Genomic DNA, 24,347 nt, shown 5'->3' on the forward strand with positions numbered 1-24,347 from the left:
GGGGTTTTTTTTCCCCCTTTTTTTTTTCCTTCCAGTTTTTGGTTTCCAAGCCGGCTCCGCCAGCGCGCTGAGTACAGGCTCTCTTCCATTTACTTGATTCGCAGGTTTGTTTATCTATTTTTTTTTCCCCTTTTTTTTTTTTGCTGTCCGCCTCAGTCCACCCTGTATTTCATCTACTTGTAGCAACTTGCTGCCTTTTTTTTTTTTTTTTTTAAGCATTATTGGTATTTTTTTTTACTGACGCTTCCCGTGCGTTTTGCGATTGCAAGTCGTCCTTGCAGTCCGGTTTTTAACTGCATTTTGTCTGCAGATCTTCCCTTTGTTTGCACATATCCTCTTCTTATTTTTAATTTTTTTTTTCCTTGTTGTTGTTCGTTGTTAAAGTCACTCTTTTTTGGGGGGGCGCTGTATTTAAGCACTTAAAATGCACTGCTATCTTCTGAGCGTGTTTCTCACCGTGGATCTGGCCACCGTGGCTTTCAGCCTGTCTACCTGCAGCACCCTCGACATGGATCAGTTTATGCGCAAGAGGATCGAGGCGATCCGGGGGCAGATCTTGAGCAAACTGAAGCTCACCAGCCCCCCGGATGAGTACCCTGAGCCCGAGGAGGTGCCCCCGGAGGTCATCTCCATCTACAACAGCACCAGGGACCTGCTGCAAGAGAAAGCCAACCACAGAGCCGCCACTTGTGAAAGGGAGAGGAGCGACGAGGAGTATTATGCGAAAGAAGTTTACAAAATAGACATGCAGCCTTTTTACCCCGAAAGTAAGTCCTCTATCTTTGTGTATGTATATGTAATTTCGCCCCCCAAGGCTTGGTGGTGCCCAGCACCTTCAAATACGAGCCCCATGCTTCATAATCTGCCTTCTTTGCTCTTATCCTCAGCATCTCTTGGGTGGTGGCAGCTTCTAGGGTTTCGTGTAGATGGTGGGGTATATGTAGGCAGGTTGGGGGGTCAGATGTCCCCCCAGAGTCGAGAGGTTTCTGATCCCCTTTGAAGTCACCCAGGAATCCCTAAAGGTGCTTCTGCTTTCCACCATGTACCTGAGCAAAGCTCCCCCCTTCCTTCCCCGACCAGCTCTCCTATCTCCCCAGCACTGGGTTTAGCTTCCCCAGAGCCCTGTGTGCAGCCTCTAAAAAGAGCCAATATCTTTCCACCGCTGTTGTTTCCCTTGGAGTGTCTGGATGGGGCAAGTTTCCATCTCCCCATAACTGAAAAGAAATGGACGTCTTTTAAAAAAAAAAAAAAAAAAAGCCAACGGCTCCTTTTCTGTCTGTGCCCCTCCAGAATGTTGTCCCACAGACCGCTAGATGGGTGTTCTCTAGAGAGGACATGGACATGCTGCCTCCTCTTCCCACTTTAACTATCCTGTTTCAGTTCATGGGTGCTTTCATTTCAGGTACAGAAAAAGTTTTCCCTTCTGGGTAGCCTCGATTCTTGGAACCTGTCTCAGCCCGTCTGCTTTTTGCTGTTTTTAACGACCTTCTGGTGATCCATGCCACGTTTTGAAAAAAAAAAAAAAAAAAAAGGCAAAAACAACCCCAAAAACGGCCCCAAAAATCAACCAACCAACCAAACCAAACTGGTACAAATGCTCTCTGCTGACCAAATCCACTTAGAATGATTAATAATCATAATGATGATATGCCTTTGTGTTTTGGTAGTGAAGTTTTAAGTGTATGGCAAAAAAAAAAAAAGAAAAAGAACCGCACTCCCTTAAAAGAATCTAGATCATCATTATGCTGAGGAAAGTGAAATACCAGAGGCAGAACATAACTTCACAGTCCACATACCCAAAACGTAGTCCCTACTCTTTTCATTTAGCTCGATTTTTTTCTCTCTTCCCTCCCCTGCCACCTGATGCCCTATGTGCTTGCTGTCTGTTTTTGAAAAACATACCTCGTGCTTAAATAGATAATACATCCATCTTGGTAACTTTATCCTAGAGGTTCTAATTGCATTTTCCCCCTTGTTTATTTTTAGTTTAGCAAGTTGTAGCTTTGGGGCTTGCTCCATCTTGCATGTGATAGTCTTAGGATGCCAGCCAAGGTATCTGAACCCCATGCTCTGTGCAGCTGCTTCCCTTTCTTCCTTTATTCTTAAATGACAGCATCAGGTACAGGACATCCTGGCAGTCAGAGCTATTTTATTATTATAATTATGGCACCATCCATAATAGCCATGATAAATACACCCCACGCTTGTTACCCCCAGGGAAGGAATATTTAAAAAAAAAAAAAAGTATATTTTGAGCCAAGTGGGTATGAGCAGAGAGGTTCAGTATAATTCATAGCTGTAGTGAGAACATAGAAATCATGCCTGTTTTCCACGTTGGTATACTGTAGTATTCTGCTGGTGGTTTTGGTGGAAGTCAGCACTTTGAGAACTACTAGGTCATGCCCTGAGCAGAGGAATGAGCACCTCTGGGCAAAGGTTAGGAAGACCGGTCGCAGTGCCTTGGCTTGTGGAGTTCAGCCTGTAATAGAGAGTCTGTGAGAATTCTGTAATGCATCCATCCTGGGCACATCTGTCCCTTTTCCTCGCACGAGCGAACTACACAGCACCAACCGACAGTCCAAAATGCAGCTGCCTGCTTTCCAGAAAATTAAAATATCTGTGGTGTGTGACTTGGATGGTGTCGACAAAAGAGAATCTATTTTTAAAACGTTGTCAGAGGCCAGATTTGTACTGAAGTATCAATAGAGGTTTTGGAAGAGCAAAGGAGATTGCAGGTATCTACCAACAGAGAGCATCAGACGTTTGGGATCGGAGGGCCAGTCAGCAGCAGATCCAGTACTACTGTGCAAGGGCTGTCGCTAACATCAGAGTAAGTAGGTTAACTGTTTTTCCACTGCTCTCTAGTTATGCTGGATGGAACGAACCTTTCCAAAAAAGACAGAAAGGAAGAAATCGCTCCACCATATTTTAAAGGAAGAAATTGAAAGTGCAGCTCCCGCAGCTGCGGGCACTTTCTCCTAGACGGCTGGGAGGGAATTTTTTTAACTCTACGGTTTCTGCTGCATCAGAGGGCGGCAGGAGGGAGAAGGGGATCAGTGTGAACGCACTGGGGGTCAAAAGCTGCTGGAAGGAAGGCATGGGAAAGATCAGTGGTTCAGTTTTTACCGCAAGTTGTTAGCGTTCAGTAACTGACTACAACCCAAGTATTACAAATATGCTCTAATTATACTCATAGTCAGCAGTATATCACTACAGATCTCTGATAGGTCGTTGTGGGGCATTTTGTAAAGTTCAGACTAAATATTTTTAGCAATGAGGAGATTTAAAAGGAAAACTATAAGAGATATTGTATATACCCTAAGGCATATTTTGTCTTAAATATTATCCTTGGCCAACTGTACTGTATAAATACAGTAAATATGAATAGAACTGGCAAGATGCCAATCTCCTGGGATGAATTTTAGTCAAGAAAGTATTTATGGGATATAAATAATACTGTGTCAACATTTAAAGAAGGGATCTGATTAGTTTTGAATTTATTCATATTAATCTTTTCACATGCTGTTAGTTTAAGGCTCAAAGTAAAGTTATGCTAAGGTTTACTGCTAGTTTGCACTGAGGAAGTAAGGGGGCATCTGGCATCTGGCTTGACAGTCCACTTGAGGTTAAAGATACATCAAGTCAGGACATCTGTGGAAGTACAGCGAGTCAGGAACTGACGGACCCAAAAACAACAGATGTGCAAAGTAGTGGCAGGAAAAAAAAAAAAAAGGCTACAAAGAGGTCTGGAAAAACCAAAAAGTTTTTGTCTGTCAAGCATGCCTGCCTGTGCTGTGCTCATGATAGCATGGATTAGATACTGAAAGTTTGGATTTCTCCAAAGTCCAATTGGCAGTCAGAAATCGAGTTGTTTTAAGTGGGAGGTGGGCTACCGAGGCCAAGCACAACATCAGAGAGAGTCCTTGTGAATTCTGTGCCTGGGCAAAGTTACCTGAGTGGATGCTTATTACTGATTTCTGTGAAAGTGGGTCATGAGAAGTTTATTATTTACTAGTTCTTCATTGATTATCTAGGGCCTGATACTTCAACTATTTAGTTATTTGAGCTGGGTGATAATTGCTGTTGCACTGATAATAAACAGAAATTTAGTGCCAGCAAAGTTAAGGATTATGAATTGTAATACTCATATATAACTGGGATACTTGGGAAAAACAGGCAACACGTGTATGTGTGGGCAGGGACCCAATTCTGCCATCTTCATTCATGGCAGTTTATCACAGTCAGTGAGCTGGTCAGTACTGATGGCTTAAAGGCTAATGCAGGTAAATTTTTTAGGTTTTCTGTGTTATTGGAGATAGGTCTGTAAGCACTCAACAGCCTGAGAAATCATGTTATTCTGGATTTGGGCCTGTTTTTGCATGGATTTTAAACTACTTGAATATGAAGGAGGCTGCACTGGGTGGTAGGATTAGTCTTCTCAGGAGATCTGTACCGTGAATATTGCTTTACATAGACTGTCGTTCTGCTGGATATTCACCTTATGAAAGACAACATTATAAACTGTTGGGGCACAATGGCATGCTTCTACTTTATCAACAAGGGCTCAATTTACCAGCAATTATACATATGTGAGCTCCTTGTCTTCATGGGAGCAGAATTACTCATGCAGGGGTGGCCATGCTCTGCACCTAACTACGTCATTACTACTACAAGAAGAGCTACGGCTGCACGTCTTGTGTGTGTTTGCATTTAACAGAACACAGAACTTAATCTTTCAGGGTTGCCTACGTTGTTAATGATACAGGAACAGTCTCAGAAGAAACAACCTTATGTTAAAACCTATCTGTGCTAGCCCTGTGGTCATGCTCTGGAGCACCTCTTGTAGGAGGTGTTTGCCAGGCTTACTGTTTGGTTTGCAGAGAGGACCTGAAAAAGTGCAAAGGTTTTCCTGAAGAGAGATATGGGAGGAACAGTTCCTTGCCCCTTGTTCATGACTGGTACTTACCTGCAGTCTTCTTAGGTGGTGATGGAAAAAAAAAAAAAAAAAAAGGGAAATTGCAAATGGCTTTGGAAAGGGTCAGGGTTGTTTCATTGGACAATAGTCCTCTACATGCAAAGAGGGATAACAACCTAACGTGCTCTGGTGCACTAACCAAGAGTAGCTGAAATCAAAGAGAGTGCTCTTCTTCCACTCCCACTCTCATGAAGCAAATGGTGGGGTGCACCATGTGTGTTCCCTGCCTGCCTTCTGAATCACCAGTGACTTCTTGTAGCCATGGTACGTGGTTATGCTTTTCTTCCAGAGGGTAAAGCCTACAGAAAAGCAAAACACCTGTGACCCCACTCTTTAACACTTCAAGGTCATGAGACCTGCAAAACAGAAACGCAGGGTTATATTCCTGGGTTCTTTCCATAACCCTTCTTGAGTTTATCTCTGGTGTTTGTTTTAAAAAGCCACTTTCACTGCGACTTGGTGAGTGGGAAGTTTAGATGTGCATCCCTGCCCAGCCCCCAGCATGTTAGCAGTGTGAATGTTCTACAGTCCCAGAGACCTAACTGGAAATGTGCCCTTGTCTTAGCTGATGGCTGGAGATGTGTGAGCAGTGCCCAGAGCTCGTGCCACTCTTGCTGGCTCCACTTCATTGCAGGACCGGGTGTGAGTAGGTGTTTATGTCAAGAAAGCAGAGCATCATCTTCATTAGCTGCTGGTTTTAGCCTTGCTCATCCTTGGTGCACTGCATGAGAACAGTAGAGTTCATCAGGATGGCTGTGTTACTTTGAGATTCCTACTTCCAGTGCTTTGCTGTCACTTTGAGATTCCTGCCTGTGTTAGAGCTGAGCAAAAAGATGAAGCTGTCATCCTTGGTGAGCTTCTTCAGCAGAGTTCTGAAACATGCATGGAGCTTCACACGCATGAATGGACTCATTAACATTAAGGCTCTGTGTATGCCTAATTAGCTTCCTGAATGGGGGCCCGGCTTGCGGCGCGTTTGCAGGGATGAACAAAGCCAGACAGCTCAAATCCCTCTTGCCGTGTTGAAATCTGTCATTCAGGCATTGGAGCCCAGTGAGAAGGAAATGCTTTACAGGTTTTTTAGAGGAAAGAAGAGGCTCTTCAGGACTCCTGTGGTCTGAACGAAAGCTGACCCTGCTGGCTTTTGCCTTTGCAGTGTCTGTGCTAGGCTGCTCCCGTGTTACAGATAAAGAGAGGAACCCCAGGGTATGGTGACAAAATGAGTCATGAGTGAAGACACAGAAGGGTTTCCGTTCCTGGTGTGAGGCCACATGCTGCATGTTTTCGGGCAGGCGGTTTTTAGCTTGAAGATGATACGCTCCCCAGGTATTATTTAATGTAACACTGCATCACCAGTGCTTCTGCTGATTTGTATAGGCTAAGGCATTTGGTTTGGTCGTTTGTTTAGAGAAAGTTTGCATCCTGCCTTCAGCCACAGGCTGTTGCTTGTTTCTCTTTCAATTTGTGTTGTGGATTAGTAGGTGCCTAGCTCCAGCATCACTGCTGGTTGGCTTTCTGTGCTAGTCTATCTGAAGCAGCTATGTTTCTTAAAACAGCTCCCCCATGTTTGTCCTCACTCTTCTTGCTGCTGTTAAGTGATTGCAGATGGGTACCCAACTGTATAAGACATACAGCTGAAAGGTGTAGAGGAGAAACTCAAATATTTGCCTGTGACAAGAGGATGAGGAGGTGAAAAAATCTCACTGTGAAGGGTTTTTATCTCTTTCCAGTGTGACTAGTTGAAGTTACGAGTGACTCATGAGCCTGTGTAGCACTGTGGTTCTCTTAGCTTGAATGGCACAGGATCGGCCCTGGAGAACAGTGGTGCTAGAGCTGGCTCTGTTGGACCTGTCCAGTAAGCAGATTTTTGTGTGGTTTTGGTGCTAAGCAAGTTGGTCCAGAGTAGAGCTCCTTTGGGAATTTGCTTCTTTGGGTAGTGTAGAGTTCTCTAAACCATCCAGGTTTTCTAGACTTTGTGCACGGCACTTGGTGCATGCTGCTTGGAGAGCTCCTGGCTCCTTCTGGAGGAAGTCAGGTGGGGTGAGTTTAGGCAGCAGCACAGAGAGACTGCTCGTTCACTGTGGCAAGTCAGGCTCCACTAAAATACATCTCATGTTGCTGTTTGGATCCTCTGGCAGCTGCATCAGGTTTCCAGGAGATGCTAGACCTCACAGGAATCCCTGCAACAAATTTATGGCTTAGAGTGTGGAGAGGATCTTTAGAACATCTCTCCCTCATTCCTGTTTTAGTTTGAACAGCAAACGAGGGTTCCTTTTCATTTCATGTGGGATGCTCATTGACGTGTTCAGGATCTTCACTGTAGAGCTGATGTTTTTCACACTGAAACTCACTTAGGGCAGGAGCCTCTTTTTGATGTTATATGAGACCAAGCACAGTGTGATGCTGGCTTCAGGTTATTATAAACTGTATAAAATATAAATAATAAGTTGACCTCATAGCTGACCCTGCTTTGAGCTGGTGACTGGACTAGATATCCCTTCCAGCATGAATTAACCTGTGATGCTTGTAATACCACATTTTAATACAAGAAAAACAGTGCATTGTGTTTCAACTTCCGTAGGGTGGTTTTGATTGAAGTATCAAATTTCTAAAGATGTACTGTTTTCGGTCAGTCTTGGATTTGTCCCTCTTCTGTAGCTTTCTTGCACCAGAACATTAGTGTTCTTCTCTCCCTCTGCACCCATTTTTCTTGTACTTTTCTTGTGTGAATATTGCTTTTTGAATAAGCATGGCAGGTTGCATGAGGATAGACTGCTGTATTACACTTCAGCAAAAGCTGTGGCTTCATTTTAGGTGAACTGAGGGAGGAAAAATGGAAATGTTGTGATACTGACCTTTCACTTTGCTGGTTTGGCTCCTTCCCACCATATCTAAACCAGAATGCACTGACAACACATCTGCCTTGACAGACGAGTTCACAAATAAGTGCTCATTCATGACTTGAAGCTGCTTTAAGACTGCTTATGGTTTGCTTAATCTGACAGTTGTGCATTTATGCAGAGACTTTGAAGACAAGACTTTGCAGAATGACCATAAGTTCAGCCTGACTTTGTGAAAAACTAAGAGGGAGGTCTTCTGTGAAAGAAGATCCTGTACTTAAGTATATGTGTGCATGTGTGCACACACGCGCGTGCATACATTTAAGAGCATTAAAACATCTGTTGTTGCCAAAGCCCGAATTGGAATGTTCTGGGGGAGATAATTTAATTTTTAGCTTCTGGATTCATTTCAGTGATGATAATTTCAACACTTCCTGGGGAGAGTCTATCAGTGGTTATGTGCATCAAACGCTGCAGTAAATCTGTCATTCTTTCCATTTTAGTTTTTCAGGCTTACTGCTTCGTTATTTTGCCCTGTTTGGCTGGTGTTAGTCTCCAATGTTTTCCCTGGCTTCATCTCTTCTAAACCCCTGCCTTGAATTTTAAAAGGAAAGCTAAGCCTCTTGGAGTCCTTTCTCTTGCTTGTTTTTGTTTACGTATAGCATTTGCAATTCAGCAGCTAGCTCAGCTGAAGAAGTGACGGTAACTTATCTTTACTGTAGTGATGATTGAAAGATAGGGGTCAGAACATGTTGGTTTTCATTCCTTGGGGTGGAAAAATAGCCCAACCCACAAAAAGCTGCAACCCTGTACCTGGACTTTGTGCTCAGGAGGCTGAAAAACTGGTAGATCTTAGCCGCATTGGCTGTTCTGAAGTGGTCAGAGAGTACCTAGCCATCCCATACTTGATGAAGGCTTCTGTGCAATAATACTTACTAATCCTGAGTCCACAATTGTGTTTAGAGATTATCTCCAGTATAGAACATCAAATAGAGGATAGTCCTTGTTTATTTACATGGGTGTTGTCCCATGTGTATAAAATGACTTTTGGGGGGCTTTGGGCAAACAATCATAAAGGTCTTCTCTAGGACTGTCAAGATATACAACAGGAAGAAGAACACCTGCAGAACTTTCTGTCTTCCTAGTGATGTACAAAAACAATGCCGACAGATTTGCCATCTTCAGATGCAGTAGGGCGTTGAAATAATGGTTGAAGTGGCTGGCAAACCCAGCGTGGTTGGGGTCTAACGTTCACCAGAGGCTGTGGCAGGCTGCTGCTCCTTGTCCCACCTCTGTTTGCTCCCGGGGGTGGTGCATATTAGGAAAGGTGAGAGACATCTCCTCTCCCCTATGAATTTGACGATGGAGGGGCAGCTCTGCCCTTTGCATTGCAGTTCCTGGCCTTTGTGCTTTGAGAGTTTGATGGAGGAATTGTCCACTTGACAGGATGATACCAAAACAGAGCACTTAATGCATACCTAGTAAGCAAAATCTGTGGGTAGGCATGGTGGGGTCCACTGACACATGCAGCTTGGGCAGTTCATTTCTTCATCCAGATGCCTACAGGGGCTATAGGGTATGTTTGCCCTTGAGGAAGGGTAAGTGATACATTGTATTCTCCAACATGATAAGGTATTTTAAACTGCCTGAAGATGTGTTGGCTCCATGCATATCCTTGGTGTTCTTCTCACCCAGTCGCTGAGAGATGCAGCCCAGTTTTCTTGGCTGCTGCAGCTGGCTCTGGGCCTCCCTGGCAGAGCAAAGGCTGTGTATGTCTTGTGCCAATCACTGCTCTGTGCTCGAAAGTTTTCGCCCTGCACGCTTTGGAAGTGGACACATTTCAACATTGAGGTACGCTGAAAGATGTCTCTACATTTCATTTGCTGTGCTTGTTGCGCGTTTACCCAGCGTATAATGACAGGCTATTGCAGCAGATGTACATACATCTTCAAGTTTGTGAGTGAAGAACAAGTTCCAGCTTTCTTGAAAATAAATCTGCTGTTCTGATCTGGTGGTATGATAGGAACTGAGAGGCTCCCTGCCAGGATATACACTTTGGAAAGCAAGGGAGCTAAGCAAGCAGCTTGGTCTCAGTTAGGATGGACTCATAACAGATTGTTGGGGGTCTGAGCTTTCTCTCCGTTTTTGAACCTGGATTCTTCTATCCTAGCTTGCATTTCTCCCTGATGCTAGGAGCCATGGATTTGGAAATTTCACATTCCCCTTGATAATCAGGGAACAAAAAGAGCCCCAAAAGGATCTAGAAAAAGAGATCTTTATATAAAGGTGGCCAGAGGCTGAGTTACAGCAATATCGTATGTCTGAAGGAACTTGCCTCTTTCCAAGTTGGAGTCCTATTATTTACCCTGTTTATTGGAAGTGTATTTGTTGAGGTAGACTCTGGAAAGGAATCTGCCTCATGCACACTTGCCACAAGGCCAGCTATGTGTGTGATAGAGTCAAATCTTTCCATTTTTCTGCCTTTTGAGAGTATGTTCCCCAGATTAAGGGCCCTGGTCCAAAGCCTGCTGAAAACTCTGGAAGTCTTTCCATTGCCTGCAGAAGTTTTTGGATCAGGTATGAAGTGTCATTCCATTCCTTTGTTTCAGGGAATGGCCACTTCTTCAAGATATATTGGGACGTATTACTTAAATGCTGTTCTTTCCTTTTTCTTGAGTTGCCACTGGAGATGTTCGTCTGTGTAAAGCTGTGCAAAAAAAAAAAAAATAAAAAAAAAACCCAAACCAAAACAAACCTGTTTTAAAAATAAACACCTTAGTAGCTTATTGATAGAAGCATTTGATGGCAGATGTCATTTGGGAACAGCATATGGCAGCAATATGGCAAGTATGGAGGCATGAGTTCATGTCCTGTGCTTCTTAGGTATTCCACACCTCCCCCTGTCTAAAATAAATGGCCATTTGACAGCAGAGGTCTTGGCAAATAAACATACCATAATATACCTCTGTCATCCTCTGTACAGCACAGTTTTTTCTAGAAGCTCATCACTCCACATCTAGAGGCTTCTTATAAACATGTGCAAAATTGGACCTCAGCACCCAGAGCAGGGAAGAATCTAAAGGCTATGAATAAGAATGTGGTAAATCCCTGTGCAGTGGACTGTAAAGAGAGGTCAGGGGTAAGCCAACAAGGTGCTTTTATGCTATCAATAAAATCTTAAAAGTCAGTTCTGAATAGAGCTGGAGCTGGGACAACAACTTCTGAAAGTTAGTTTGCTGCATGATATATGCTGAGTTTAAAAGCTTGCAATCCAAGTGGTTTGGGAACAGGACGAAGGTGCATGTGGTTTTACATAAAGCCTTTCTGACATGGTGTGGCTCAAAGTGGCTCGTGAAATAATGAGTTAACTTTTGAGGTATATTTTTTGCATGGATGAAAAGTTGGAGCAATTTAATTTTGAGTCAGTAAAGCCACTCCAGATTTTTCCTTGTGGTGTTGAAACTGGAGTCTCTGCAGTGATTGTTTAGGCAAGCAGAACACTCATTGTGGCCAGGGTTTTGAGTAGCACCTAAAGGAGTGGTTCCTTTGCAGCCTTTGAGAATCCCAGCCTTCTATTCAGATGAAGCCTGAGTCAGGTAAAGCTGCTTTGCTGATTAGAAATGTCCTGAATGCTCTTTTGTGGTATGTTTGTGCTACTGCTATATACTTTTTAAAACCTGAGAGAACTCAACAAGCAACACAGGTTGTTGGGTTTTTGCTTGTCTTTCAAAAAGGAAAAAAAAATAGTTTATATTTTACCTGTGCAGTACTTCCGATGTCCTTTTGGGATGATATTGGATCCTAAGCCATTTGATGTAGGCTGTGAAACCAAAGGGCTTGATTCTTGTTTAATCTAAGGCAACATTACCATATCACAGAGTATAAAGTGTGTTAATGTACACAAGAAAACCAGACCTGCAAGCAGGTTTCTGGTTGAACATGGAACTGAAGGAGATACTCATCTCAATAGGAATGAGATGTTCTTGTCAGGGTAGAATGTTCCAGGTCTGTTCACACTCATAGCTAATGCCTAATTGATATCATCCTGTACTTCAAAAAGGATGAAACTAACATTGCTCTAGGAGGCTTTGAGTTAGGGCAGAATGGACACTTACAGATTAAAAAAACTGGAAGCCATAATGATGATATTCTGGTCTCTCTATCTGCATTTTGCAGGCCATTGAGTTTTTAATTAATTCCTTTTTGAAAGGGAGTTCACACCATACTCGGTGAATTATTCCCGTGATTACATTTACTAGAAACAAGCATCTTTGTGTTTTAAGTTTTTTAGCTTCAAGTTCTACTATTTGAATCTGGTTTAAACCTGTACTTAGTATTTTGAAGACCTGTTACAAATTCTGTGGGCATTGTGTAGGCATCCACAGGAGAAGGAAGTTTTGCAGACAGGAACTGATATGGCTGAGAGCAAGCTGGCGTGGCTGCTGGAAGACCCTGCAGTGAGGCAGCCAGGAGCTCAGCATGGGCTGCTGTACCTGACTTTCCATGTGTTTCAGATCCATAGACTGGGATGGATCCACAGGTCTTTTAAGCTCATTGAGATACTTCCTAGCCTTTTCAGTTACTCTCACGGTTTCCCTCTGAAGCTCCTGTGTTTGATTCATACACTGCTGATGTTGTGGACAACAGTATTGGACACAGTATTTCAACAGTGGCTGTGCCACTACTAAGTACATGTATATTGCAGATTGTGCTCTGGTTCAGTATTACACAGTTTGTGCAGCTCTACAAGGAGAAGCAGAATTTCATAGTTTAATAATTACCCACAAGGGCCTTCGCCCTTCCACAAGTCCATTTTAGATGTGCTGACTCTCAGGATGGAGTCCTCTGTTCTGTAAGCGTGGTCTAGTTTCTCTGTCCTAGAGTTGTATCTTCGTATTGATTCTACTGATATTTGCATCTTGATTATTCAAGATTCAAGTCACTGTATTTGTGATGCATCTTCATTTTCTGTCACATCCATATAATTATTTCATTTGTGGTTGGTTAGTGATGGCTTAGTTTCCTCCCAGGTGATGGATAAAAATATTAGATGGTATTAGGGAAATGAGCCTTATGGGACCTTGCTAGGAACTTGTCTCTCAATAATGGTTTGCTCTCTACCATTGTATTTTGAGTCTCATAAAAACTCAAGGCTTTGATTGATGTACTGCCAGCTGCCATGTTGGTATCCTTGTGTTCATGTTTCCTAATGAAATCTTCATGTAGCACCAGCTTAAATGTCTTGCAGCTACTCAAGTACATTATATTAAAAGAGTTGTCTTACCAACAGGACCGGTGGTCTCACTCACTAGGACCCTGGACCAGTAGGATCTGGTTTTCTTGAGCTGCTGTTGGTTATACTCCCTTAGTTCCCCTGGGCTGATTCTCATTGCTACACTTTGCATACTTTTTCTGGGATCAATATAAGGCTGACTATATATGTGAGATAACATAGGCTGCCCTGTTTAGCATTGTAAATTAGCAAATACATTCTGCCTCAAATCCTTCAGATGTTTTCCAGTGTTTGGAATTTATTGAATGCCAGTTTGAGTAATTTAGATAGTTGCTTGGACAGCTCTTCAAAAAGTCTTGATGCTAGTTATCTGGTGTTGTTTGTTTTACAGTGTCTGATTGTAGTAGCTGTTGTTTTAAGACTTTCAGAGTTGCTACTGGAATTAAAAAAAAACGCCATATTTTCTCATTGCCTGGCCTTTTTATCTACAAAAGTATAGTTCATATTTTATTTCCTATTTATTATTTCAACAGATTTTATCTCATAATGAATGAATATCACTGTTAAGTTCCCTTAGTACTTAAGTAAATCTCATCTTTAAGCTTCTTGGCCGTGAAACTAATGGTCCAGCTTGTTTTTTTTTCATCTGTTATCTGCAGTTCTTATTTTCTGATGTATAGGAGTTCTCGGCAGCTATTCCTTTTACTTTTGTTTGTAAAATACGGTTGCATTTTTAAAATTTTATCTTCTTATGGTTCCATTCAGCTTCTGTCATAGTTTTCTTACCTGAGTGGTCTTTTCCGTTGGTTGGGGAAGGATGTCCTTTCCTTTAACTAAGTCTTTCCAGTATGCTATGTGTCTGTCCACTATCCTTTCCAGTTTTCTCTGTGAACACTTCTGTCCAATCAGTTCAGCTCGTTGTTGTGTTCATCTTTGTATGACTGTCTCCTTTGTAACACTAAACCTGAATGTATGCAGTTCTTTCACACTTCTTGATTTTGTGCAGAATGTTAGGTGGTCACTTCTGTCTAAGCTGTGAATCTTTCCTGTCATAGCTGAGTGACCAGAGCACCTTAGTTCCATCTTCAAAGTAAACTGGTACCCACATCTGGATCTTTGAAAGTGCCTAATTGTTGAAGTGCCAGTGGCCTAAAGTCTGTAGAAACGGGCTGATGAGAGAGTTACCACATCTCAGAAGGAAGCAGTTATAAAATCATGGCCTAATTGAGTTGGCTGCCCTTGTGCTGGTGGGAGCAGTGCCACCCAGGACTCAATAACTACAGAGGAGGAAGTAGGTGGTGATGGTTTATCTAGTGCTTGCACAGTTGGCATCTCTTTCCTCAGAGAAGCAAAGGGCCAGATACTCCAGCTGTCAGGTTAGTTCTGTTGCCAGACGCCATAATTCTGGAAGGCAAATAATATTTTTGGGTTTCTTTTCCACTTTCAATAGCACAAGACATGGGACAACTCCAAGTCACTGACTCAGTTCGTGACTCCGTGTTGCAAAGTAGTTAGTGGAGGTGTTCTTCCTGCCCCACCCAGAGGTCTGAGCCCTTATCCTATAAAGAATTTTCACTTGTGTTAAAAAAGCATAGAGGACAAAATGGATCATAACTCATCCTAGTAATTGGGACTTAGTAAAAAGACCTTGGAATTAGGAATATCTGTACTTAAGTAGTAAGAGTTGATACTTTCATTGAGTCCATCCTCTGAACACTGAACTGGAACTAACTTTAGAAAGCATCTTCAGTGAGCAATCTATTTTTGACAAATTACTGTAGAAAAAAAGAGCAGATGTTCAGCATGCATCTTCAGTTTGATAGCCATAATTTGATACCATGACTTGGGGCTAGTTGTACACGGAGCTCCCAGGATGAGGTTCTTCAAGCTTTGTGGTACTGTACTGTTTGTTCTGCAACTCCTGATCCTTCCATATCCACCTCCATAGTAGTCTCTGGGCTCACTGAGCAGCTGCATTTCCCATGCAGTCCATTAAGAGTTTTAGGGATCTTCCAAAATGAAATGCCTGGGAGCTTCCCAGGCCAGCTAGGGTGAATAGTAGAAGGCAGAGTTGAAAGCTGAGCACCTCCACATGGGCAGGCTTTCCCTGCATGCAGGCAGCTAGTGGCACTACTACTGGCTGGAGAGTTTTTCCTAAGAGAGCTTCACAATCTCCATGCTTTTCTGCTCCCGATTTACACTGGACCAGGGTGTAAATCATTTTAATTGTAATTACTTTTACAAAGTGGGAAGGATTACACAATTTTTAATGTGGTTAAAAACTTTTACTTCCCTTTGCTTCTAGCATTCATCTATTACTTACTGTCTTTATCTTAATCATTTAAAGATGTGTGTTGCCTGTGCTTTGAGCCTGTGAATCTTGACTGCTCTGCAGAGTGAAAAAATGCAGTGTTTTGCCTTTCCTTCTCCGTTAGACTTTTACGCCTTGTATGATGCCTTTTTCTCCTTTTTTTTTTTTCTCCCCAGAGTGAAAGGGTTGGACAATCCAACCTGCTTTTCTTGAAAATGAGTTGCTTTCATTTCCTCCTCCAGCCAGAGAATAGTTTGGAAGGGCTGTTCTCTGGAGCCCTGGCTGAGCAGGAGGAGGCGGCGAGCTGCGCTGCTTGCCAGGGGAACAGGAGCGCTTCCTGGCAGAGGTGGGCCGAGAGGAACGGAGCCTGTGCCGTGGGACTCGCTTTCATCTCCTCCACTCTCTGCAAGGCAGCCCTGAAATTTCCTGACCGCTTTTAAATCTTCCAGTTAGCATAGCTGAGCAGTGAGGCCCACTTGGTTAAAAAAAAAAAAGGAAAAAGGGAGGAGAGAGTAACTTGCTCTTACAAATAGCAATAGATTAAAAATACTAATCTGTGCTGCGCAGTCCAGCACGAGTTCCTCTGTGTACGATTTTGAATACCCAGAAGGGGAAAATCCGTGCTCCCACATGCCTGGCCACCATCACTGTCACCTTTTTGAATCCCCTTTTTGTATAATCCAGTTGATTCTTCTGTGAAGAGTAGGATCTAGATTGATGGTTTATCCCGTTCTGTTACACTTAGGGTTGAATGCACACTTTAATGTTCTGATTCCTGAGTTTTATGTTTTTCTTCTTTTTTCAAAGTTCTGCATATATTTGTATTTGTGGGTTTGGTTTTGTAGCCCTGAGCATTTCAGAGTACCTGAGCCCTGTTGCTGAGGGGAAGTGTTGGTCAGGAGAGTGCTTCTTCAGCGATGCATTCTAGCTTTGAGGACCTGCAGACAAGCTGCTGGCAGCAGCACCGCAAATGCTGTACTTTGTGGAGTATGCTTTGAAATGAAATTTTGCAGGTTTCCTAGTAAAACCTAATTAAGCTTCATTGCTTGGTCTCCATTGTTGGGGTCTTTATCAGATATACACGAATGAGAAGACGTCTCTTCTAAGCCTCCAAGAAGTTCGGAGCATCTGTCTTCTTCCATGGTTTCAATCACAGACATGTTTCAGAAGTCCCAGTGTGAAAATGACTCCCTATGAGAAAGCTTTCTGTTACTTGCATGTAAGTCTGACATGCTTCAATCTGTCACTGTTCTCTTGTCTTCTTCCTAAGGCATTTCAAAGTTACCTAGGGATGCCATGGATTCTCGTGCCACCCTCGTAAGTGATGTATTCCTCTGTTACCTGTACTGGTTCAGCTTTTAGCATGAACCTTGCGCGAGGTCAGCAAATGGTGAGGGGCTCCTGGCTTGACCTAAGGTCACAACTGGCAGAACCAATGGTGACAAAAAGTAACTCATCTGAGGAGCTGATTGCTACAATTGCATCAACAGTGGTGCAAAACCTCAAAGCAGTAGGAAGCCTCAGTGTCATAATGGAACTACTCATCCTCCCATGCAGTTTTCCAAAGTGGAAGAAACAGTTTTGTTTGACATACAGAAGAGGCTTTGTTTTATCTGCTTTTGTGAAAGTCTGGTTATAGTGGGGTGAGCTTTACAGACTTCTAGTTTGGATTGTTGCAATTTATGCTTCTCAGGTTGGATGTGAAAATTGCCGTTGGCTGTCTTGGCTAAAAGTGGCCAATACCACAAACAGCAAATACATCACGTGCTGTGCAGATGGCATTTGTTCCTGCAGAGTCTGGTAAGAATTCGTACTTCTGACTGGAAGCTGGAAAGCCTGTGAGAGCCTGGGATCCTTCTACCTTAGAGATTTTGTTAACCTCAAGTAAATACCAAAATATCCATTTTACTTTTAGCTCTGTGAAGCAGTGATACAGATTTTAGATACTGACAGCTACACAGGTAGGCATGAGCATGGTTTAAGTGCTTTGGCAGTGATTCTGTGTTGTTTATAGTGTCTTCATCACTTTTGACAAGGAGCTTTAAACTTTTATTTATGTCATGAAAGAAAGAAAATAAAAAAAAAAAAAATCTGTGAAAGCAGTCTTGTTCTTCTGTGCCATAAAAATTGGGGAAAAAAAAAGATGTTCACTTTGGATCGCACTTTTTTTTTTTTGTCCCTTCATCTTATTGAGAGGTGCTAAGTAAAACATCCATGGGTAGGAACAGTCTAGCTGGGGAGGCTGAAGCTGCCCGCATTTAGTGAGTCAGGGCTCTCTCCAGCTGCTGTAACAGAGATTCTTTTCTTTGCTCCCATTCTAGTCTTGCTAGTGCATCAGCCAACTTTCACCCCATATTGCAGCTGCTGACAGAGAGGTTTTCTGATGTGTGGAGCCAAGGGCCAACCACAATTTGTCCATGTATTTATAGGGATCATTTCACTCCAGTAGAAGTGCGGCCAAATATTTCTTGATAGAAACATGCTACATCCATCTAACAACACTATCCAAAAAGTGGAGAATGCCGTAATATTTGTCTTACGGTAGTTGCTCAAGCCCCAGTGAGAGATCAGGACCCTGTTGCATGAGGCGCTGTTGATCTCACTGTGCTATTCCCAGCCCTACAGACCTTCCTGTCTAAACTGACAAGTCAGATAATGATGCTCTGTGGTATAATCAGTTACAATGCTAAAGGCATGTGTGCTCGAAACCAGATCTTACTGTGATCTTAAATATTTCTTCATGTGATAGTGCTCATCATCTGTCTCACGGCTGTGCTCGTCCGGCATGCTTATCTAGGAACTGATCGTACATGAGAAATGGTGAAACTCCATGTGTCAGTCAGCGCTGCTGGTGTTTTTTTTTCCTTTTGGGCTTTTATTTTTTTGCAGGGCCAGACGTTAATCTTGGCTTTACAGCCCCAATAACTATTATTTCTCAGCAACGGTATGGTGAGTCTGAAAAGAGAAATTAGAGTCAAGAAGATATTTTCCCAGAAGATTACAGCAGTTATAGTGGAGGTCAAACTTTTGGCTTCAGTTATTGGACTGTTTTGCTTTAAACTTGAAATGCACATCACTGAAAGCAGAAAGTTCAAAGATTAGCATGAAATAATGCCAAAGACTAAGAAAAAAAAAAAGCATATCATAGTAATTTTGCTAAAACTTTGCCATCACTCTTCACACCAAACGTTACTTTTCAAGTAATACAGAAGCAATCCCAAGGTAATGATTCACCAGTGGAAGAAAGTACTGTATAACACAGCATCTTCATTTGGGGAGTTCAAATCAGGGGATGGAGTATCAGTTGTAATTATTTACTGTGTTGTTTTAAGCATGAACTTTCTATTAGACCGCAGAGAATTTGCTCATTATACTTGCATTATGATACGTTTCAAATATCCTGGTATAAATTCCTTTAACACAAGGCTTATCTTTTTAACTTAAGGAGCTGCTGTGGTTTCTTAGTTGCAGGATAGTTGCAGCAAATTTCCAAGTGCATTACCCAGGAACTGGAATGCTTTAAAGAAATGTTAAGTTTTTAAGTTAATCTGTCTGTGTGTCTGTAATTAATAGCATGTAGAAATCATTCCTACAGGAAGGGTTTTAGAAGTCCATCTCTTACTGTGGATGACAGCTCCATGCTCCCAGCTTTTATTACCTTGCTGCATACTGGACACAGCTCTGGCTGGCTGGAGGGCAGATCTTTTGGTATTAGTAGAATGTCATGTATTGATCTGCAACCTGTGGGACCTGTCCTAATGACATAAGTTTTGCAATTATTTTGTCCAAATATATCTGAGGCAGATACGCATTGGTAGATGAATTCATAAAGCTTGTTCGGGAAAGCAAGCTGTTTGTCAATGACCAGTTATCACAGAAGAAACAAGGACTTGGAGGGACTTCAAGAGGCTGCTCCATTGGTCCTGCATTAGAAGAGGACGTAGACTGTAGGCATGATATTCCAGATAGATATTTGTGTCACCTTTTCTTAAAGGCTTCCAGTCACCCCCACAGCCTCCCTTTGTAACCTGTTGTAATGCATCATCATTATCCTTAATATCTAAAGGTTTTCCTTGCTGCAGCTTAGAGCTACTCATGATTTATCTGTGGTGGACATGGAAAATGGATCATTCCCCAGCTTTTTGTGGCAGCTGTTTACATCCCTGAGGGCTGTTTTTATGTAACACCTTCGGTCACCTCTTTTGGCTGAGCAATACAGATCTACTCAGTAGTTTCTGGTTTATAGTTCTGTAATCTCATTCTTCTGTGGCACCTAGCTGGGTAGATGCTTCTATTTGAGTAGGAACCACTGATAACTGCTTTCTCCAAGCAGTTTTCCAGTGTTGCAGGCTACCTACTTTATTTTTTTGTCTAGACCATATCTCCCTCATTTGCTAATGGGCATGTCAGTGTCCAAACTTACTGAAGTTAAGATGAATGTCATCTGTGGTTTCTCCTCTATTTGCAAAGCTTATTATCCAGTCCTGAAGGCACTTCATGTTATTTGTATGTTAATTGCTTCTGACAAGTCCGTGTGAGCTGTTACTCAACTCCTGATTTTCTTCCAGGTGCTAACAAATAGTTTGTGTGAATATTTTTCCACTCTTATCCTGTTTTTAATTCCTCACTACTTCTTATTTCCCCAAGTCCCTTCCCGTCCCTTTTTTTTAATAGATAGCAGAGGTTGCTCTATTCCAACCTTCTGGTACTACGTACTTGATGCTGTATTTAAAACTGTCTATATGTAATTGCTACTAGAAGCAATAAGAAAGAGTAAAGTAGATAAGGAGTTATGTATTAATTTGTGGCATATCTTTTCAAAAGTTTAGGTAAGTGTAGAAAAACATGCAAGTGTCCATAGTCCTTCGCATCCAAGGCTGTGCATTAGGACTGCATTGCTTGTAGAAGAAAGAAGAAGGGAGAGAGGGACTCTTAACTGTGGTCTCTGTCTGAGGGTTTTTACATTGTGCTGTGGCCCTTGTTCACCTGGTCAATTGATTGGTTTGTAGCTTGCTCCATGCTTGGAGAAGTGAGACAGACCTTGGGAATCTGTTCTGTCTAAATATATTGCAAACAGCAAACTGAGTTGCTGGCTGTGTGTGAAGGTCACCTGTCAGATTTGAACAGTGTCATGATCATACCTATTTTTCTTTGTTTTAAAAATCAGTTTCAGGGATGATAAGTAGTATTCTGTAGAATCCTTCCAGAGGTCTCCACAGATGCCTACACGAGGCCATCAAATGAGGAGAATAGAGCTTAGCTCTGATCCTCCTCATCTTGCAGTATTATTGTTGTTCCTTTTTTCAGATGGAATCCCTTTCAAAAAATGGAAGCTATGAAAGGAACGGAGAAATCACTTCTAATTGTTTCTCTGTTTCTATTCTGAAATAACCAAATGAATTAAGTAGTAACTTTTTTCATACTCCTTTCAAGAAATCAAAACAACGCTGTATCTTCTGACTGAGTGCACAACATTGGCTGTGTCTGCAATTCCAGTGCATACAACTGATGGTTACAGGAAAGATACTATTCTGGGTTCTTTTGCCTTTATTTCTTTGGAAAAGGACTACTCGAGTTTCATGCCAGCATAGTACTTGGCCCAGGTCTCTAGAACAGTGACACTTTGTCTCCTCTGATTATTAGTGATTTCTGAGTATCAGTTTCTCCAGTGATCCCCTGTGGACTATGTTGCTTTGCACATGAACTCATCTTTTTTACCTTTCCTCTCTCTTCCCTTTTGCTTCAAGTGGATACAGCAGGGGAGCTAATGAGACATGTCCTTCCCTCTACCCTTGGGGTAGCTGGCAAGGAAATAGAGGGCGTTACATGTTTGCAGTAAGCAGTGCCACAGTTTAATCGGAAGTGTGGTTTATCACAAGTAGATGCTGTTTACCTAATCGTTAGATTAGAACTTTAACTTATTTTCAAAATGAACTATGTATTCATTAACTGGATCCTCTGTGTTCACTGCAGGGAGAACTGCCCTGATTATTCCAGGTGAACTGAAAGCAGAGTCTGCTTCTGATGTGCTTGTATTGATTTCTTTTAATTCCTTTTTGAAGTCAGCTGCAAGGTTGGACTAAATCTGGAGGGAAAGGTGTGCCCTATTTAATCTCCCCCAAAATTACTGGTGTTTCTGTGTGAGAAGTCATTGATTACTCCTTCCTTCTAGACACCATAGTCAAGAGCTCAGCTAAACACATGGTGGGGATATGCTTGGCAGGGGGCCTCTTTCCCCACTATTGCTGGCATGGCCTTTTTCATTTAGTTTACTTTCAAAAGCCAAGTGTAAAAGCTTTTGGAAGTTGCCATTTGCACTACTTTTAGAAGGCACCTGGGTTAGGTTTAAAATAGACAAGAGCCAGCTGCAGTTAGGTGAAGTATGGAACCATGTCAAACCAAATAGAAAACTACACTGCATATCAGTCTAAAAAGATGCTAATTGATCTCAGTTAATTTCTGTAGTAAAAGTCTTTATTTTCACTTTCCTTGCAGTTTGAGAGAATGTTACTTCCTGCAGTGTTGCAGTCAGGACTCATTTATCTGCCATACACTATGAACCCTTGTTGTCTTGCCATGTTCTTGCAGTTGAACCAGTTTTTAAAATTATTTTCTCAATCATTTTAATATTTGTAACTACTTCTTACTACAGTTTTGTGCCTTCTAGGTTCAAGGAATACTTTTGTGTATGTAAAATAACCTGTTGTATAAATCTGAAAATGGCAAATATTTGTTCTTTGTTACTTGGCATGACCATAGGTGGTTAGCTGGTGTCACATACTTCTTTCTGTCAGAAAGGAATCATTCCCTAACTGTAGATACAGTTCACGTCTGCTTTTTGAAGTCACCTTCACTGTGAATTTTGAAGTTCTACCTGTGAAATGCAGAGCTTTTCCTTTAGATAGTAAGTCAGCCTTGGGTAGAGTAGAGCTAGGATAGTCCTGAAGCATACTGTTTTGTGTAAATATGCACGATATTTCACTGTCATTTGTTTGGTTGTATCAGTGTTTAGAAGGACTCTGCCTCCAGGGTATGCAAGCAGTACTTCAAAGAAAGCACTCAACTCATCAACAAACTTTCTGGACAGTTCCCTGTTTCACAACCTACTTTGCAACGTGATGTTCCCATCTGAATGTGGTTCTTAAGAAGCTTAAGTATTCTGTGTAATTTGTGCCAGTGTCATATGACTAAAGCAGTGAAGACTGTTTCTGGAGTGCTGCTTCTGTAGGCGCTGGTCAGCTGAATACCTGCAGAGCCCCACCAGTAGGAAGTATGGCTAATAATGCATGTAGAGCAGAAAATTTAAACCTTGCTGTGAAGAGCCACCGTAGCTTTCATGCTCCTTTGAACTAATGTGTTTTCAAATCATTCTTTAGGTTATTCTGAGAAGCCACTGATGCATTCCTATTCTGTTTTGACCTTTAAGAAATGCAGACGTTGACTCTGTAATTGCTGTCCATATTCATTATCGCAGTCATGGTGTTGGATGATGCAGTTTGTGGAGCTCTTTCACTGAATGTGATCTCTGTCTGGAGTCTGCGTTAGTTTTGAACCCTGCTGAATCATAAATGGTCGGAACATCTTTTACTAATATTTAGTTGGATATCATCGTGTTAGTCTGAAATGTATATTCTTTTATATTTTTGGTTTCTTTGTGTGCATGTACGTGTGTGTGTTTATATGCATGCCTCCTTCTCTAGAGAACTTTGTCTCAAATATTTGCGCCTATCCAAAAAAGCAGAAAGTATGTTGCTTCCAAAGACAAAGATAATTTTTTTTATCATTTATTGCAAAAACTGTAAAATAAAATAGGTTGAAACTTTGGGTAGAGGTAAGGGGCTGAAATTAATTGAGTAATAATAGCTATTGAAACTGACAGGCAAACAGTAATCTGTTGTTAAGCTGGGGTCTAGTTCCATTGAGCAATGCTGGGAGCCTGCTCATGGTGTGTGTCTGTACCCCTGTCGCTCAGGTACCTCTGGTGCAGAGCTGTCCTGCACCTCATTTTTGTTATCATGATGTCTCCTTTGGTGTGTGATAAAACTCCCTAATAAAAAGGAATTAGGAACTCAGTCTTGGCAATACATATATGTATAGCCAGTCCTCTGCAGATGAATCTGAAGCATGTGGCCACACTCGGAGTGATTGATATTTGTAGTGCCTTGGGGAAAGACACTTATGTTGTGCTTTAGAAAGTCTAACTGGATCCATTAGCTGTTCTACTTGGACATGTGGAAAACTAGTCTAGCCTTGTAAACCTGATGACACAGCTATGAATAGCACAGGCAAGAGCTGAATGCCCACTCTGGTATGAACTGCTGCCATTTCCTCATGTGTTAACTTGTCCCAAGGAGGTGTCACACCTTGAAATAACAGCCGAGTGTCTGTAGTGCCCTGTGTTGCCTTGTGTGTTGAGAAAAGAGAGTACATACCTGTAGCAGCAGCTGACTTGGAGAACTGTGCCATGTTCTTTTTGTTTTCCTTATTCCCCAACTTTCCTCTTCTGTTCCAGACACTAGATGGTTAAAATATAAGAAGTGATTATATTGTAGAAAAAAAACTTAATCCTTTTTCAATCTGTATATGATTTTACTCTAGACAAGGCAACTTTCCAGATTTAAGTTAACCAATATTTTAAATGGGATGGTTTTAAAACTCTGAAAGAGCTGTCTAGGACATTTTACTATGATAACTTTTTCTTTCTTTTTTTTCTTTTTCTTTCTTTTTTCATTGGTGTTTAGTTGGTTGGTTGGTTGGTTGTTTTTAGAATATTGGAAATAGCAAAGTTTTGTGATAGCAATAACAAATACTAGAAATTGAAAAGCTCAAACTCTTGACTATAGTTTTTTTGGCAATACATTTTTTATTTTTTATTTTTTTTAAATATGGTTTCACTTTTCTGAAGTGAGCTGGGGAGGCTCTCGCTTGCTCACAGTAGCATTATTTACTCTTCATGTGTTTGGACCAGTAAAGGTTGAAGACTGTAAA

At 41.8% G+C, this 24,347-nt stretch overlaps 1 protein-coding gene across 2 annotated transcripts in view; it reads left to right on the forward strand.

The window, feature by feature from the left end:
* Positions 1–225: 225 nt before the first annotated feature.
* The window catches only part of TGFB2 (transforming growth factor, beta 2), a 62,638-nt gene continuing 38,516 nt past the window's right edge, over positions 226–24,347 (forward strand). Inside the window, exons 1-4 of one of the 2 annotated variants that reach the window (XM_008937116.1) lie at positions 226–771; positions 3,845–3,855; positions 11,339–11,355; positions 14,460–14,476. In XM_008937116.1, coding sequence (XP_008935364.1) covers positions 425–771; positions 3,845–3,855; positions 11,339–11,355; positions 14,460–14,476 — 392 coding nt within the window. In that variant the 5' untranslated portion in view covers positions 226–424. The remainder of the gene's footprint in view (positions 772–3,844; positions 3,856–11,338; positions 11,356–14,459; positions 14,477–24,347) is intronic. The other variant, XM_008937117.1, reaches the window with a different exon arrangement.

This window comes from Merops nubicus, unplaced genomic scaffold, assembly GCF_000691845.1.
Source record: "Merops nubicus isolate BGI_N331 unplaced genomic scaffold, ASM69184v1 scaffold17753, whole genome shotgun sequence".
Taxonomy (NCBI): domain Eukaryota; kingdom Metazoa; phylum Chordata; class Aves; order Coraciiformes; family Meropidae; genus Merops; species Merops nubicus.